General features: G+C 40.3%; 1 protein-coding gene across 4 annotated transcripts in view; it reads right to left on the bottom strand.

Moving 5' to 3' along the window:
- CUL2 (cullin 2) overlaps positions 1 to 19,168 on the bottom strand; it is a 71,461-nt gene that overhangs the window by 35,294 nt on the left and 16,999 nt on the right. For all 4 annotated transcript variants that reach the window (XM_070380957.1, XM_070380955.1, XM_070380958.1 and 1 more), the window contains 5 exons: positions 17,271 to 17,411; positions 11,644 to 11,746; positions 8,719 to 8,813; positions 2,662 to 2,767; positions 1,876 to 1,958 (listed from right to left, as the gene is read on the bottom strand). In XM_070380957.1, the coding sequence (XP_070237058.1) occupies positions 1,876 to 1,958; positions 2,662 to 2,767; positions 8,719 to 8,813; positions 11,644 to 11,746; positions 17,271 to 17,389 (506 nt within the window). In that variant the 5' untranslated portion in view covers positions 17,390 to 17,411. The remainder of the gene's footprint in view (positions 1 to 1,875; positions 1,959 to 2,661; positions 2,768 to 8,718; positions 8,814 to 11,643; positions 11,747 to 17,270; positions 17,412 to 19,168) is intronic.

Below are 19,168 nucleotides of genomic sequence, written 5' to 3'. Positions count from 1 at the left end.
GAATTACTTCTATCTTTCCTTAGTAAAGCAGACACTATGAAAATATGATGCACCATCTATGACTCCATCACTTGTTTCTTTCTTCCTTATATAGAAGGAGCAACTTTACTTTTGGATTATCAATTAAATTTTGTGTGTACACATTTAATGATACCACAAAAAACAAAAATTAAACTAAGAATTGTTTCACTGACTCTCTTAAGCAAACAAAAAAATTCTGCAATCTACATTCTGCTTTTGAAAAAATCCTCCATTAGCCTGACAGATAACTTTACCTCAAGGCCGAGATGGCCCTCAACTTTCTGAAATCTTCAAAGAAGATTAACACATTATAAATGGTAAATCATACCAGAATCCTAGGGTGGCGAGGATTAAATGGGATTAGCATATAAAACTTCAATCGCTGCTTGGTACACAGTTTCCATATTTTATTATTATTACTAAGCCTTAGTACCCCTCACTAGAAAATGTAAGATAATACCTACTTAATAAAGCAGACATAAAAAAATAAATGAGATATTAGTAAAGCATGTCAAATAATACTGTAAAGGAAACTGACTGTAACAACAAAACTAAAATGAGTTGGCCTAATGTCTCTGACCATGGTCTCCATGTCTTTTCCAGAATTAGTATCCTACAGTTGTTACTGTTTTTCTTACATAGTCATGCTTTCCTTAATTTTTCATTAAATTCACTTTTAACAAGCTAACAATCACACTTAAAAATTTACGAGGTTGGATCAAAATTGTTACAAAAGAGACACTCATTAAAAGTGCATTTAGAAAATTTATAATATTTCCATTATACTTGTAAAATAGCTGAATTTCAAGAATAAAGTTGATATTTTTAGCAAAGGAAATTATATTAGAGCCTAAAACCCTTGTTGAGAGTGCCCTTTCAGTCATTCATAGTTCAGCAGAGAAAAGAGGAAGGAAGAAAACAGTTCCACCCTACCTCTCCACTGCCTTTTTTCTCTCTCATCCTCTTTGGAAACAGCGGAAAAAGTGTGAGTGACCATTTTTAAAAACCAAGTTATTAATTCCTACCACATACTTCCTATTTGGTATTAACATTAACTATTAAAATAGTGTCTTATCCTTTTTGGTGAACTTTTTTTTTATAACCCCTTATTTCCTATTAGGAGCCCCACAGTAAGAAAAATGCTTTCCTTTTTTCCCTCACATAAAAAAACTCCCTATTTGGGTCTTCTTAAAGAAAGCAGTTTCAGAGGGAGTGGCCAATATCATGTGGCAATTCACTGGTCTAGGGAATTCCCTTCACAGCAGTTCCAGTCACCTAGGGTCTAGTAAGAATCTTCTAGGCCACACCTGAGCCAAGGACGCCCCGCTCTGGACTCCACAGGAAAACTTACACTGTGCCACAATCTATTCACACAGCAGCTTGGACAAGCCATCCTCTCTGGGCCACAAGCACAATCAACCATTCTAGAGCCTTTTTCTCATAAATTTGCCTCATGAGTTAACTGGTAATAACGGTAACCAACTAACTGGAAGCATCTCGTTTCCTGAGCAGGTTATCGTCATCAGGGTTTCAATTGAGAATATGTTCAAAGAACTCAGCAGCACTGCCTACAGGATCCAAGAGGTTTCGGGACTACAGAAGAAGTCACTTCCTTCGGGGACTTACTTATTTACTAAGCATATGTCATCGTAAAATCTTGTGGTTTTGCCCCCCGCCAAAACCAAAAGATTATAAAACCACTTTAAAATACTGGCTGTATTAAAATGGGAAAAGAGGGTCATTACAGTAAAATGGGGCCTATGTGCAGTGGACAGCCAGGCCAGTGTTCACTATTTTAAACCATTTCAATCAGCAAATCAGAACCAACTTAAGAAGATCGATGTCAACACTCACTTTTTGATTTCTCGGAGCAACATTCGGATAAGGATGGCCTGAAGTGGTTCAACCATCAATTTCCTCCACATGTCCAATGCTAGCTGCCAGGAAAAATGAAAATCATTAAGGCTGAATTACTCAGTATTTGACTCACTGAATTACTCAGTGAATTAAAGTGTTTGCTTTAAACATTTGTAAAAGTAAATACCCATCAGAAGAAGTATTTATAACTTTATTTCAAAACTCAAATAAAAACTGAATATACATAAGGAAAATAAATGGCTTAATTTAAAATGACACTGGCTCACATGTCGGACATTCTGAATAAGGAACAGAATTAAGGTTTTATCATTAACTGGAAATCTTACAGAAATAAATGATTTTTATAAAACCTTAGTTAAAATAAGTTTGCTGCATCCACAGATTTCTATTTCATCTCTTCTGGGTTCTCTTTGAAGTCCATGTCCTTCACATTTTTTTTAAATTGTAAACTATAAGAGTCTCAACATTTTCTAAATATATTTTATGAGCTTCTTCATACAGTAAAACTATTAACCTTCTGTCATTCATCCACCATTAATTTAATTATTAAAATAATACTTTTCCCACATCTTTTCTGTTCTTCTCATCTATGTGAAAGTCTTAGTAAATCATAACAGTATTTCATTTATTTAACATTTATGATGTTTTAAATCTTGACAATTTTAAGACAGTTAACTCAGCGTTCTTAGGAAGACAGTGGATCACGTTACTTCAGTATATAAAAACAGGTTTATGTTTGCCAGTCTTTAAAGAATGTCCTACCTCTCCTATTTCCATCAGTGGTTCATTCATATCTACACCACCATAACCATACTGAAGGTCAGCTTCTGTCAGTTTATTCTTTTTAATAAACTGTGTGTTGAGATACCTGAAAAACAAATGTACTATCAAGATGCTATGTCAAAATCAGTAGGAAAAGAAATAACTTGGAATTTTAGAACAATAACTTTAGAGTTATAATCAACTACAGAATAGTTCAGTAATACACCCCAAAGAAATTAGAAATATAATTTTTAAAAAAGATAAAAATTATCAGCCAAACTCTCTTTGCAAGGCCCTAAAAGACAAAAAATAAGACCTCTAGGGTAGGGGAAAAAAAAATCCTATTACCACAGTCCCACTTAAAAAAACTCAAGGGTTTTGCTCCCAAAATTTCTAATACTCTTAGACCTGCTATCCAAGGGTCAGACCCTCTACAAGTTAATTTGCTCATTCTCAGATTCTCCTTAAATAAGCTGAGTTCACTTTGCAAAGAATTAAACAGAAAATGCTTAAAAAGATCAAATTCAAGTAAGTTCTCTAATTTATATTTTATCACCATTAAATATGTAACTTTTCATTTTTGAACCAAAAACAAAATCACAATCACTAGGTAAGAAAATGGAGTAGACTGTTACAGACAGGTAGAAGGAAAAATGGACAGAATTAAGACCACCGTGTCAACCAGAGGGAAACAGCTTTATAAAAAAAGACTGACTGTGATGAACTCTTAGAATCTCTGAGATGACAGAGTTCTAAGATTAAAGGAAATGTGTGCAAAGGGTACGCAATACTCAAGTACCATTTGCCACCATCCCAGATTTCACAAGGCCCTTCGTGCTCACCTCCTAAAACTATTCGTTGGACAGGTTCTGCCAAGGTGAAAACGGCTATTGACGATACAAGTATTTAGGCAACAACCACGAAATCTCTGTATTAAAACACACACGTTTGCTGCATCGAAATCAAAGGTCTACTCAGTGTTCACAGACAACTGAAACTGAAAGCAAAGACAACAAAAATCTCAACGGCGTAACTCCTCTGCCAATTCTAGGAAACGATGGGAAATAATAAAGCACAAGGCCACAATCGTTTACACACATTCCCTCCCACGCTCACTCACTTCAAGCTCTGGCCTCCAGGGCTTACACTGTGGAGCTTCATTCAACATTTTAGTCTCTTCTGTCCACTGCTTACAAACTCATTTCCTTCCAAGTACCAATGAACCTTCCCTTCCATTCTCACTATAACCCCTGTAATTTCCTGCTGGGTTTCCAACCATGCTTCCAGCTGAGCAAAGGGGAACTCCAGGAGAGAGAGAGGAAGCCTCAGCTCAAGAGAAAACGCCTGCTTCACCTGAAACCAGACTCTCTGGGGCAGGGAGGCACCTCTGGCCTAGGTCACTCTGGTCTTGGCTCACACACCTCTCAGGCCTGACCTGACCCCCAAGCCAAACCAGCCTTCACTCCCCACCCTCCTGTGAAGTTAGTGTCTGATACACAACTGTTTTCTTTTCTTCACAGTACTTGCCACCATGTGAAATAACCCTGTTCTTTCTTTGTCTACACATACTCTCTAGAATGTGAGGGCTGCCAGACAGTATCCAGAACAGTGGCAGGCAGACAGGCAGTCCTTGAAAAATACTTCTTCGAATTAACAAAATGAATAAACGGGTAACTTTCCAGCAAGCATGGATGGCAAAAGCTAACAGTAGAACACAAGTGTGGAAAAGCAGCCTGGAGCCAGATCATAAAAGCCATGAATGTCAGGAAATAAAAACAGTCACTAATATTTATGGAGTGCCTATTACGCGTCAGAGACAGCCCTAAGCATTGCTGCTGGCTGAATAATAGGAGGCAGGTATTTGTGGTACCATTAGGATCCCCATTTTATGTGTAAGAAAACTGCAGCTTAGAGAGTTTAAAGAATTCGGCAGAGGTCCATCCACTACTAAGTGGCAGAGCTGACTCAGAAAATTCACAAGGGCTCCCTCTCTCATTCAGCGAGTACTGACCAAATGCATACTACGCGCCAGGTACAACAAGGCAATGGGGACAGAAAAAAGGAAAACAAAAATGTAGTTTCTGCCCGGTGAGCTTACCCATCTGGCAGGACATAACAACAGGAAGAAATGTAACATTTCTGAGCAGGGGGAACTTAACTGTCATACCTGCACCATTACATGTGCCTTTCTGAAAGAGCCTCTGCTCCAAACCACTCTTTTTCCGGTCAGCATACCATGGCCATCAGCAATCCTACCTAGAATTGAGCGAGCACCACTCACCTCACGCTCCATTTTATCTCCTTTTCATCAGCTGGTCCTCCTGTTCTAAACTATTCATCACCTCCTCCCATTGTTTTCTTTTTTCACTTTCAATACATTTGTTGACTCTTCGTTTGGATCAAGCGCATCAACATTCTCATGACTGGTCTCTGTTTCCCATTTCTGGCATCTCTCATTCATCTGAAAACTATTTTAGGATACCAACTTCCTATCCAGAAGCCTAGAGCAGCCCCCTTATTCCTATATTAAACGTAAACTTCTTAGCACTGCTGACTTGGGAGAGAAGCTGCTAGATCTGCAGAAGTCTGGATTCACTGATCCCTTCCCAAGGTCTGTGTGTATATTTCAGAGCCAGTACCCTGTGTCAGGGGAGCTTCATACGCTGTGTTATTTCAGAAGACCAGTCACTAGTCTCTTTCCCTCATGGGATAAATTTTAAACTAACTTTTATTATCTAGATCCTTCTCATTCCAGATATTCTACTCTTGACAGCTTAAGCTTGATAGAGAAGCTTTTAAAATAATTTATAGATATAACTGAAAACAGTAGGGTAGTTGTTCATTTTGATTCAGACATGATTCTTAATTTCTAAGTCACTGTAGCGTTTTACAGTAGAATTTATTAACCACACATTTGTTTTTAAACGAACATATATATACTATGAGATCGTAAAATAGCTTCCAATAAATTCTTTAAATAGTCTTTACTCTTTTGCACAGGTAATACCTTCACTGCTCAGGTGCAACTTGTGCAGTAGTACACATTTTTATAATTCGTCCTGGCTCAAAGTGGTTAATTATTATCCTTTGCTTTTCTGGAGTACCAGCAGTAACCCAACAGCATTAACTAACAAGAACTAAGAGCCTAAAGGTAAATTTGAAGCCTCTAAGAAATCAGGCATTTCAACCTATCTTAAGAGAATTGCATTACGAGAACTGTTCTCATGCTAATACCTGCTAGATTTCAGGAGTTGTTAGGTCTCAAGCTAACTGCTCCAGTCCATGAGGTCGCAAAGAGTCGGACACAACTTAGGACTAAACAAGTAACCTTGTGTCCCAGCAGTTCCATCAAGGGCCAGCAGGGCCTAAACAGGTATGGAGTAGCAGGAAAAGTGGGACAGGAACATTATTATTTTCCTTTAAGATCAGAATCCTTAAGTCACCTATGCTAAGGCACATCCATCTTATAAATCAACCAGAGTAAAGAAGAGGCTAGAAATTACTTCAAAGTAATATTGAAAAATAATTTTGAAACAAAACTGATTTTTTTTCCTTTACATTTTTTTATACAGATTTCCTTATAGACTGAGATTGCTAACAAAATAGCCTGGATAACCTACTATCCAACAAGTATCAAACACTTTTCATCTAATTACTGCCAAATGTACCTTCGTGAGATCTCATGACTCAGTCTACCGGTATAATTAAGCAATGATGATTATCACATGAAGCCAACCACATGGAGGTCAAACAAAACACTCCAAGTGAATCCTGTGAGCCATTGACTCTAAGCCTTTGCTACAGACAGTGGAAAGGTACTAAATGATCAAATTTGCACTTAAGAAATTTACTAAATTAGAAATCAAAAGCTGGGAAACTGGTTACATTATCATTAATAAACAGGTGAGAAATGATAAAAAGGTCGAACTACCATACTATAATAGCAATGCAAAGGAAATAATAAATTCAAGAGACATTTGGAGGATTTGACCAAGAGCCGTCAGGCAGAGAAGATAACCTCAGGTGAAGGATAAGCGACTTCTGGCACATACATCTGGGTGTCTATTACTACCATTAACTGAGATAAGCATTACTGGAGGCAGTGTATGCATAAAAGATAACACGTTTATCATAAACATAAAAGATAACATGCATAAAAGATAAACATGTGCAGCAGTACTATGTACCCACAGAACACCTTAGAGGTACAGGCTGTCAGCTAAGAATACTCCTCTGAAGCTGAGGCTACCTGAAATAAACGTCTATTTTGGTGGTAATCGATATACAGGTTATAGTTAAAACCAGGAGTAACTGAGATCATCCTAGAAAGAATAAGGAGTGTGAATGAGAATAGAACCTACATGACGACAGTCTCTATCTAGAATGAGACTAGGCAGAATAAAGCCGTTGATCAGGCTGATCTTGGTTTAAATTCTCCCCTTGTCATTTTTCCAGCTCAGGGACTCTGAGCAAAGACATTTAACCTCTATGACCCACAGTTTTCCTCCACTGTAAAAAATCACCTCATATGATTTTATCATACGCACATATATATGTGCATCATATATATTATAAAACTTAATAAAAGTTCTTTAATAGTACTAATTTCAACAGCACCAAACTGATTTTGGTCAAGAGAGATGCAGAAGAACCAAGAGAATGCTGTCTCAGAAAACTAAGAAAGAACAGAAAAATAACTTGGATCTTTGCTGAAGCATCTCAGCTACTGAGGGGTCCCACTGCCCACACACGGGTGAAGTGCTTTCTTTTGTCATCTGTACATTAGCAGCCCCAGCTTCTCAGCAGGTGAAAAGGCACTCATGCGCCCTCACTCTGATCCTTAAACCTCCCTCTGTTCTCCCTCATAGTTCAGCTAAGGGATTCTCAAAGTTCTATTTATGACTAGGTAACTTTGGTGGATGAGGTAGGGAAAAAAATCAAATGGTCAGGATGTTTAATGGATGGCAGACACCATTTTATAAAAGCCAAAGCCACAGTAAGCCATGCCTTTGTTAGCCATTGCTGGTTTCTGGTTTGGTTTTATTACATTTTACTCTTCTAAGAAGAAACAGAGCTACTGGCTATTTAGAATTAAGCTCCAGTTTCTAACATAAGCAACCTACATCTAGTAAAGTCCAACGGTAATATAAAAACAAAAGGAACCAAAAAACCCATAAAGCAAAGAAGGACAAACACGAGGAGGTGACCATACTTTGGCCCCGGTTTGGCTTCCTGCAAAGCACCATGTAAATGTGCAAGTCAGCTCGGCTTCTCAGTTTCTCCTCAGTAAGAAACAGAGGCAGCGGTTCATCTGTGGCCCAAGCCACAACACAGAAGGGGCTGCAGTTCTCACTGCAGCCATCACAGGCCTCTGGGGCCAGCATCATTCCTTTATTTATCCACGATCCTTCAATAAATGCAATTCTGCCTGTGCACCCCAGTACCTATTTCCAGTGTTGGTGTGAATGAGTCAGAGAGCACCAGGCCAGAGGGCCGTGGAAACATGCAGGAGGGGGCAGTTAAGGCAGGAGATCTAAGCAGGAGACTGAGGCAAGAAGTTCAGGGCAGGGAATGGGGATTAGTCACTCAGGGAAAGGAAGAAAGGCAATCCAGACAGATGGACAGAATGGCGTGAGGAATGGCAGGACGAGATGAGGCTGGGTACCTCCATGAGACACAAAATACTGAATCCTGGAGTCAAAGAGGAACACGCTGGAGGAGGGTGCTGGCTTAGACCCACTAGACGTTTCATCCAAGCTCAAGTTTCACTTTAGATCTGTCAAGATTTAATGCGTGCTACCCAGTCCCAGACAACTGAAGAAACAGAGCTATGCCATCAAATACAGCTTCAGTTTTCACAGACTAAGTTTCCACACATGGCCTGGCTCCCAAATATCCACATGACCCGCACTACAGACCTTTCCCCTTAGCAGAGAAAAGCCCATACATCATGAAATGCTTCAGTTCTGTGCATTTTAATAGGTCATAAAAGCAAAAACTCCTTCAACTACCAAACACAGGCGTCTGTCAGGGGAGTGAAAGTGAAAGTGCACTTACCTGTACAAGCAGTCCATATAGTCTGCACCCTTGCTGTACTCCTCCCAATACCTATGGTACATAACAAGCACTTGCTCTTCAGACTCCAAAACTCTCTAAAAAAAAAAAACGCTTTTTACTCACAAAACAGTGGTCATTTTCATTTGTAAGCGATGAAATTTATCAAAAACTAATGTTCTTACATAAGTGACATAATTTGAGCATTGTATATCATATTTACAGATTACATTCTAATTTAACTACCTTCTAGCCAGGACATGGAAGCAACCTAGATGTCCATCAACAGATGAATGGATAAGAAAGCTGTGGTACATATACACAATGGAGTATTACTCAGCCATTAAAAAGAATACATTTGAATCAGTTCTAATGAGGTGGATGAAACTGGAGCCGATTATACAGAATGAAGTAAGCCAGAAAGAAAAACACCAATACAGTATACTAACGCATATATATGGAATTTAGAAAGATGGTAATGATAACCCTGTATGCGAGACAGCAAAAGAGACCCAGATGTATAGAACAGTCTTTGGACTCTGTGGGAGAGGGAGAGGGTGGAATGATTTGGGGGAATGGCATTGAAACATGTATAATAGCATATAAGAAATGGATCACCAGTCCAGGTTCGATACAGGATGCTTGGGGCTGGTGCACTGGGATGACCTGGAGGGATGGTACGGGGAGGGAAGAGGGAGGGAGGTTCAGGATGGGGAACACATGTACGCCCGTGGTGGATTCATGTTGATGTGTGGCAGAACCAATACAATATTGTAAAGTAATTAGTCTCCGATTAAAATAAATAAATTTAAATTAAAAATAAAAAAAAATAATTTAACTACCTTCAGTAACAATGAAAGAGCTAGGAAAAAAAAAACATGAATCTTAGAGATGAAAATGAAATATCCACATTACAGAGTAAATGCTTCATTTCCTAAGATAAAAAAAACAAAATGTAATGGTTTGATGCTGTTCCTTGGGCTAGAATACTAGGTCAGATTAAAACAGAATGTAATTCTATTGCCATGTATCTCTCTTTTTCCCCATGTCCATCAATTTTGATCAGACTGCTAGTTGTACGTCATCACCTCACATTATTCACTTTTCTGAATAAGACTATGAAAATTGACCATTTTTCCACATTCTCCAAATAAGGTATTGTATATTTACTTAATAAAATAAAAATAAAAGCCTACTATTTTTTGAAAAATGAAAATCAGGCTGAAATCTGAGGCCTGAACTTTTTAATTGAAATTCAGTATAACAACAAAAATTCACTGGCTAGGACGGACATTCCCAAAGTCACCCCTTCTTGTACCTCAACTATCCTTCCATCAACTGTCCGTGTGACCTTGGGCAAGTCCTGACCTCAATGCTCATCTAGTAACTCTGATGAAATGCTATGCTTTTAAACTTGGGATTTAAACAATTAAAGCTCACAATGATAGGAACAGCCGACAAACAGTACTTTTTTTGCCTACCATGTGGTAGATAAATTAAATATCCCAACCACTATTAATAATGCCACACTTCCCAGGTGGCATAGTGCGGTACAGAATCCACCTGCCAATGCAGGAGACACAGGTTCAATTCCTGGGTCAGGAAGACTCCCTAAGATTAGGAAAGGGCAACCAACTCCAGTATGCTTGTCTGGGAAATTCCATGGACAGCCTGGCAGGCTATGGTCCATGGCATCGCACAGACGGACACGACTGAGAGACTGACATGGCACAGTGTTAACAATGCTAGGGAATAGGGCCCCCTTAGGAACTTCTGCGGCTGGTGGGATAAAATATAAATCCAGAAACAATTTCTTACTACAGTCATTCCTGAGTATCAGCAGGGACTGTTTGTAGGATGCCCCATGGATACCAAAACCCACAGAGGCTCAACTCCCCTCCAGTCAGGCCTCCACACCCACCAGTATGGAAGACATAGACATGGAAGACCAACCGCGTTAAGTCAAAACAATAAAAATTGTTCATGACTTAAGACCTAGTCATTCTAAGTCTAGGGACTTACCCTATTTAGAAATAATAATAAACAGATAAAACAGGCTTTGAAAAATTAGCTTTTCTTCAAAGATTAGAAGGGAAATATCACAGGATCAATTGTGCTCTACTTATTACTCTTTGAAAAAGGCCTCATCCTAGTCATGTGCAGGGTTAGACAACTACACAGTTTATGTTACTTTATCTCTATTTTATAGATAAAAGAACTTAAAGTTCAATCCAGGTTAAGTGAGGTAGGTTAAGTGAGTTGCCCAGAGTCACAGGGCTAATAAAAGGTGGTCAAAAGTTTCTAGCTCAAACAATAAATGATCTCATCCAGTTCCTGATAAGATCACTAATCTGAAATAAGTTAGAAATGCTGCCATTAGCCAAATACTGCAAATTTGTCAATGCGTATACACAGCTCATCAAGTCTGTGATGTTTCCTTCATGTGCATGGCACACTGACCGAAATAACTGGTCACGGGGAGTTCCTGTCGTACTTTCTCATTTACCATTCTCCTTTTTAATCCTAGGATTTTCAAGACCTTACATAGGATTTTAAGAGGCAGCTAAAAGGTTGATTACAGAGATTCACCAAGAGGTGGGGAAGAGACAGTAAAAACAAAAAAACCTGGTTCTACAAACACCATCCGAAGAACATGTGAGGACTTGATTTCAAGTTGAACAACTCTTGATTTGAAACTCTCCTCACTTACTAGTAGCATGACCTTGAGTAACTAAACTGATTTCCCTTGGAGAACCTAACCACACAGTGCTGGACTCATAGCTCTTAAATACATTTTAGAAAAATGCTATTTAGGAAACAAAACAAATAACCTTAATTTGATACAAGTTCTGCACTGGAAAACAGTGAACTAGTCAAATAACTATCTAGCCACAAATACACTTACATCATGTATACAGCAGTCCTTACCTTGTGCAAATGCCGTACATGATTTTCCAAAAAAATCTTAGTTTCTGTATAAAGTCTTTCTCCAAGGGGTTCAGGATAGGCCACACATAAAGCATAGATATCTCTAGTTAAATTGTTAAGGTTTTCATATTCACATTACTTTAAAACAAATGAGATTTAACTCAAGTTTGAACTCAAGTTAAAAAATGGAAAATCTTTATTTCACTCTTATAGTTTAGGATTATATAGATACACACAGAATGAAGGACACTGACCCAACATGTGACAGGACAGGACCACATAAGGTAAGTCACACACCCTACAAATGCTTTGTAAAAAAATAAGTGCTAACATATGGTGCTGCACAATCTTCAGAGGAGAGTGGTGGGCTTTTTTTTTTTTTTCAGTTTCAAAATATGAAAGATTTATCACTGCTAAAATTTCTACTTAATACCTGAGTATCAGAAGTCAACCTTATATTCCTGGGCAAAATAACAGGAAAAGGAGAGAAACTGGCTGTAGAACAATTAGGGACACAGTCTTTATTTTTCAAAATAAAATTTTAAAACTGAGATTCCAAGTTTGCTGTTTGCGCAGACTTTTTTTTATTTCAGGGGAGGAGCAGAAAACTCATGATCAGGTGAAGAGTAATTGGATCATCTTAGACAGATCAAACAATAAACATTTTAGAAATATCAATAACTGAAGGGACTTTTCTAGGAAGCTAGCTATCTCAAACCCATTTCCAAACTAACAAGTAACTATATATTCTGTAGAATAAGAACACATTTAATTATTCCATTTTAACTTATGCTCATTTTCTCTTTGTCATCTTCTATGACCAACTCCTTCTCTTCTCTTTTTACTCATTATTTTAGTTAAAATAGCCTTAAAAGTACCTAAGTACTTGCCTAGCCCAACCTCATTCATGCACAAGTAACTTTTAACACTTTTTAAAGTTTTTACTAAGATTCCAATCAGAAACAGTTCATGATGTTCCACACGCACACACACAAAACTTAAAAGAGACTAGTTCAATAATAAGCTCTTCAAAGGCAAAATCCACTATCAATTATCATCTAGATACAATGCAAAGTACAAGAAATCAGATGTTAGAAATCTTGCATAAAGTCTGTGCTCCATCAATGATTACCAGCACAGCGTCAGTGGGTCCCTTTACCGCTGAGTACCAGTTTCCACATCTATTATATCTGCCCCACCGGTCTGATAGGCGTGTTTGGGGCACCAAATAACACTAAAAATGTAAAAGATCTCTGCAAACTATGAAGTCTTCTAGAAAAGTTACCATCATTTTCTGTATCTGTAGTGACTAGAACACAGATAGCCTATCGAATGTTTCTTACTGACAGCTGCAACAGTAATGAATTCAAAGAACTTCACTGTTCCTGCACCAACATTTGGTTTAATATTAACAACTGGGTTAGGCACTGACAACAAGTTGAATCACTCTTATGAAATCCCAGCCTTTCTAGAGAACACACACCTTGTTCAGTGAGGCAGCCATCCTTCAGCCCCAGGGCACTGCTGGAGGGGGCAGTGAGCAGGAGACGACAGGAACCTTCACCCACGTAATACCTTCACGTCTCATCTTCCCTTTAGACGAAAAGAGTCTCTGGTTCCTGCAGGGTCTACTCTGTCCATAAAGCCTCCTATAGGGCCCTTCAACCCAGAGACCAGGCCTCAACCCCACTCCCTTCCTTCATGTGGAATATCCCTGTGGTAGAAGGTGAAGGCAGGTCAGCAGTCTGCCAGGGCTGCCCCCAGGCCCTCCCAGCCACGGTGCCTGGCAAACACTGGGCAGAGCTGGTGAGACAGCCACCCACCCCTCTCCCCAGCTACCAGCGGCTGAGGGTTCCTAGAGACCGCTTTAACCTCCCAAATACTAAGAAGCTAAAGTACTGGAATGCTGTGGGTTTTTTCCAGAGTATATATCCTGGGTGCTGGAGGTCACACTGCGTTTTTACCTATATAATGATATTATTAATGCTATAATATACATGTCTGCCCTCTTAACACAGGAGGCAGCATGTCAGTCTCAATCTGAAGGTCCTGAGTTTGAACCTCAGAAAGGGCAGATCACTCTTTTAGGGCTTCCCTGATAGCTCAGTTGGTAAAGAATCCACCTGCAACGCAGGAGACCCCAGTTCGATTCCTGGGTTGGAAAGATCTGCTGGAGAAGGGATAGGCTACCCATTCCAGTATTCTTGGGCTTCCCTTGTGGCTCAGCTGGTAAAGACTCCATTTCCAATGTGGGAGACCTAGGTTCAATCCCTGGGTTGGGAAGATCCCGGGAGAAGGGAAGGGTTACCCACTTCAGTATTCTGGCCTGGAGAATTCCATGGACTGTACAGATCAAGGGGTTGCAAAGGGTCGGACATGACTGAGCAACTTTCACTTTCATATACATACATTATATTCAGTTCAGTTCAGTCACTCAGTTGTGTCCGACTTTGCAATCCCATGGACTGCAGCACTCCAGGCCTCCCCGTCCATCACCAACTCCCAGAGCTTACTCAAATTCGTGTCCATTGCGTCAGTGATGCCATGCAACCACCTAATCCTCTGTTGTCCCCTTCTCCTCCGGGCTTCAATCTTTCCCAGCATCAGGGTCTTTTCCAATGAGTCGGTTCTTCACATCAGGTGGCCCAAGTACTGGAGTTTCAGGCTTCAGCATCAGTCCTTCCAATGAACGCTGTTAAGTCGCTTCAGTCGTGTCTGACTCTGTGCGACCCCATAGACGGCAGCCCACCAGGCTCCCCCATCCCTGGGATTCTCCAGGCAAGAACACTGGAGTGGGTTGCCATTTCCTTCTCCAATGCATGAAAGTGAAAAGTGAAAGTGAAGTCGCTCAGGCATGTCTGACTCTTTGAGACCCCATGGACTGCAGCCTACCAGGCTCCTCCGTCCATGGGATTTTCCAGGCAAGAGTACTGGAGTGGGGTGCCACTGCCTTCTCCGTTCCAATGAATAGTTAGGACTGATTTCCCTTAGGATTGACTGGTTTGATCCAGTCCAAGGGACTCTCAAGAGTCTTCTCCAACACCACAGTTCAACGTATCAATTCTTCAGCTCCCAGCTTTCTTTATAGTTCAACTCTCACATCCATACATGACCACTGGAAAAACCATAGCTTTGACTAGACAGACCTTTGTCAGCAAAGTAATGTCTCCGCTTTTTAATATGCCATCTAGGTTGATCATAGCTTTTCTTCCAAGGAGCAAGTATATTTTAATTTCATGGCTGCAGTCACCATCTGCAGTGATTTTGGAGCCCAAAAAAATAAAGTCTGACACTGTTTCCATTGTTTCCCCATCTATTTGCCATGAAGTGACAGGACCAGATGTCATGATCTTAGTTTTTTGAATGCTGAGTTTTAAGTTGACTTTTTCACTCTCTTCTTTCCCTTTCATCAAGAGCCTCTTTAGTTCTTTCTCACTCTCTGCCATAAGCGTGGTGTCATCTGCATATCTGAGGTTATTGATATTTCTCCAAGAAATCTTGATTCCAGTTTGTGCTTCATCCAGTCCAGCATTTCTCAAGATGTACTCTGCATATAAGTAAAATAAGCAGAGTGACAATATACAGCCTTGATGTACTCCTTTCCCAATCTGGAACCAGTCTGTTGTTCCATGTCCAGTTCTAACTGTTGCTCCTGACCTGCATACAGGTTTCTCAAGAGGCAGGTCAGGTGGTCTGGTATTCCCATTTCTAAGAATTTTCCAAAGTTTGTTGTCATCCATACAGTCAAAGGCTTTTGCATAGTCAATAAAGCAGAAATAGATGTTTTTCTGGGACTCTCTTGCTTTTTCGATGATCCAGCAAATGTTGGCAATTTGATCTCTGGTTCCTGTGCCTTTTCTAAAACCAGCTTGAACATCTGGAAGTTCACAGTTCACATACTGTTGAAGCCTGGCTTGGAGAGTTTTGAGCATTACGCATGTGAGATGAGTGCAATTGTGCAGTAGTTTGAGCATTCTTTGGGACTGCTTTTCTTTGGGATTGGAATGAAAACTGACCTTTTCCAGTCCTGTGGCCACTGCTGAGTTTTTCAAATTTGCTGGCATACTGAGTGTAGCACTTTCACAGCATCATCTTTTAGGATTTGAAATAGCTCAACTGGAATTCCATCACCTCCACTAGCCTTTGGTCATAGTGATGCGTCCTAAGGCCCACTTGACTTCACATTCCAGGATGTCTGGTTCTAGGTGAGTGATCACACCATCATGGTTATCTGGGCCATGAAGATCTTTTTTGTACAGTTCTTTTGTGTATTCTTGCCACCTCTTAATATCTTCTGCTTCTGTTAGGTCCATACCATTTCTGTCCTTTATTGAGCCCATCTTTGCATGAAATGTTCCCTTGATATCTCTAAATTTCTTGAAGAGATCACTAGTTTTTCATGTTCTATTGTTTTCCTCTATTTCTTTGCACTGATCACTGAGGCTTTCTTATCTCTCCTTGCTATTCTGCTATTCTTTGGAATTTTGCATTCAAATGGGTTTATCTTTCGTTTTCTCCTTTGCCTTTCACTTTTCTTCTTTTTACAGCCATCTGTAAGGCCTCCCCAGACAACCATTTTGACTTTTTGCATTTTTTCCCTTGGGGATGGTCTTGATTACTGCCTCCTGTACAATGTCACAAACCTCCGTACATAGTTCATCAGGCACTCTATCACAACTAATTCCTTGAACCCAATCCCTTGAATCTATTTGTCACTTCCACTGTATAATGTAAGGGATCTGATTTAGGTCATACAGGAATGGTCTAATGGTTTTCTCTACTTTCTTCAATTTAAATCTGAATTTGGCAATAAGGAGTTTATGATCTGAGCCATAGTCAGCTCCTGGTCTCGTTTTTGCTGACTGTATAGAGCTTCTCCATATTAGGTATAGTATATCTGTGTGTATGTATATAAAGTTTTTAAAATAAGATTGCTTTCATGTAGGAATGCAGGGCAGCAGGTTTTAGGCCACAGGGAAACCACCTACTTATGTTTTCATATACAACCCCTAACTCGCAAATGCAGACAACCCAGGTAAGAACCGTTCCGGCCTCACAGGCGCTGAATGTGCTATGTGCTCTCTGCCTGCAACGCTGCCCCTAGGTCTCTGTGTGACCTGCTCCCTCCCTCTGTCCTAGTCTTTGCTCAAGTTTTATCACCATCCTCAGAGAGACCTTCCCTGACCACCATCTGCAGAGTCCCATACACACTCCAGCCACACTCAGACACTTGCCCTGCTTCACTCCTCCCCACCGGACCGCCCCGATACTTAACCTGTTACGATTAATAAAAGCACTGGCATGAGGTTTGCTTTACATCTGTTTAATGCCTATCTCCTTCAGTAGAATGAAGGGAAAGTGGCTTGTTTTGTTCACAGCTGTACTCCCAAAGCCTGAAGTGGTGTCTGACATATGCTAAATCTCAGGAAAGTATTTGCTGAACAAAAGGTTATGGAAGACTGTTGACTGCCACATACAGGCAATAAATTTGGAAATGTCAACAATAATACATTTGAAAATAGTTATACTGGAAAGTTCTTCCACTTAGGAAAGCTTAAACCTGTTTTCAACAAGCTTATGAACCCAGAGTGCTGACGGGTGCAGGCGTAGGTGCCACCAAAGGATACGAGAAGCGGTCGTTCCACGTTGCTCTCTCCACGTACTCCAACATGACCACAGCTTTGATTGTCGTGAGGAGTTTGCTCCAGGTTTCATCAAAATCCACTACTCTTGGTTTCAAAGACATTGTGCAAGTTTAGTGTTGAAATCTGTTAATTAAAGACAATGCTAACATTAGCATGAATTACATGGGGTCAGTCATTTGTCTCTAAAACAATCGCATCATTAGGCAGCAGGATGCAGGAAGGCGTGAGAACAGAGCCTGGCGCGTGGTGAGAACAATCAACGTTGGCTGTCATCTTTTCATGCCTGTCCAGACAAGGAATTCTTCAGAATGTTTGTATTCACTACAAACTCTAAGAAATAGAGAGCTTTTAACACAAATTATTTATAATTCAGGGTGGTCCAAAGAATGAGAAGCTTCACGTGCTGACAGAAAGAAGCTGGGGCTCAATGAGCCAAAAAGTTAAACTCCAACATGAGAAATCCACAGCAGATACTCAGCCAAGACAAAAAGGCTTCAGCCCCAAATCCTCGTGGTTTGCACTCCTTAAACTGGAGACCAAGCGCATATATGAGGAAACACAAAATCATTAAAGGGTTTCTTTTCTTAAAGCATCAGTTTAGCTGGATTCCAAATCCTTCTCCATAACACAGCAGAAGAACAGAATTAAAAGAAAAACCTTGTAAAGCCCCATTTAATTGCACAAGGGAGCATTTTTCCTGCGCAAGCCTTCACACCCTCCCCGAAGTTTTCCCTCATTACGGGACTGTGAAGCACCAAGTTAGTCCTGTAGCTAGGGCCAAACAAGGAGGAAACATTCTTCCTCTTTGTGTCCCACTGTGGGGAAAAAAGGAGGTAAAGAGACAGCAGGGAGAAGGCAGGATGCATAGAGAGAAAGGAAACGAGACAAGAGACCAGTTGCATGGTCCACGAACTGGAGGCGGCCCTGGGCTCTTCTTACGTGGTGAAGAAAAGAACTGCAGAGGGGTCCAGGGAACAGACTTCAAGAGAAGAGAAGAAAAGGAATCAGAGAGGTTAAACAAAAGCCCAAAGAGGGTGTGCCACACTGAATCAACTCTCTTCCGTCAACAGACCAGGCCTTAAATTTCCTCTAACTAGCAGTAGTCCCTGTGTGTGTGTGTATTGGGGGGAAGAGGGGGACCTAAAGCTCCAGTTTTAAAACAGAAAATTAACCTTAACTTCTCATGCTTTTCACACATCCTATCTGTGTGGGATTTCTTAAATCCTTCCATTCTCGTGCAACCCCATAAAAGCTCTAGGGTCAGGCCAACAGTTTCAGTTTGCATTCATCTTTTATTTATCAAAGAAGTACTAATAACTGTTAATACTTATACAGTACTTACTATGAAAGTGAAAGTCACTCAGTCGTGTCTGACTCTTTTCGACCCCATGGACTATATATATAGTTCATGGAATTAATTCTGCAGGCCAGAATACTGGAGTAGGTAGCCTTTCCCTTCTCCAGGGCATCTTCCCAACCCAGGGATCAAACCCGGATCTCCCACATTGCATACAGATTCTTTACCGGCTGAGCCACAAGGGAAGCCCAAGAATACTGGAGTGGGTAGCCTATCCCTTCTCCAGCAGATCTTCCTGACCAAGGAATCGAACCAGGGTCTCCTGCATTGCAGGCAGATTCTTTAACAACTGAGCTATCAGGGAAGCCCATACTTACTATGAGCCAAACACACATCTAAGTGCTTTATATAAAGTCACTTAATCTTCCCAACAATCTGAAGTAGGGCCCACTGTTCCCTCCATTTTCTGGATAAGAAAACTAATTACATGGTGATTAACAAACTTGCTTAAGGTCGCAGAGCTATTTATTGATGGCATCAGGATTCAGACCTGCGCTGGAACCCCTGCCCTCAACTACCATAT

Source organism: Bos mutus, chromosome 13, assembly GCF_027580195.1.
Source record: "Bos mutus isolate GX-2022 chromosome 13, NWIPB_WYAK_1.1, whole genome shotgun sequence".
Taxonomy (NCBI): domain Eukaryota; kingdom Metazoa; phylum Chordata; class Mammalia; order Artiodactyla; family Bovidae; genus Bos; species Bos mutus.
Note: the sequence above shows the minus strand (reverse complement) of the source record. Positions and strands in the feature narration are given on the sequence as shown.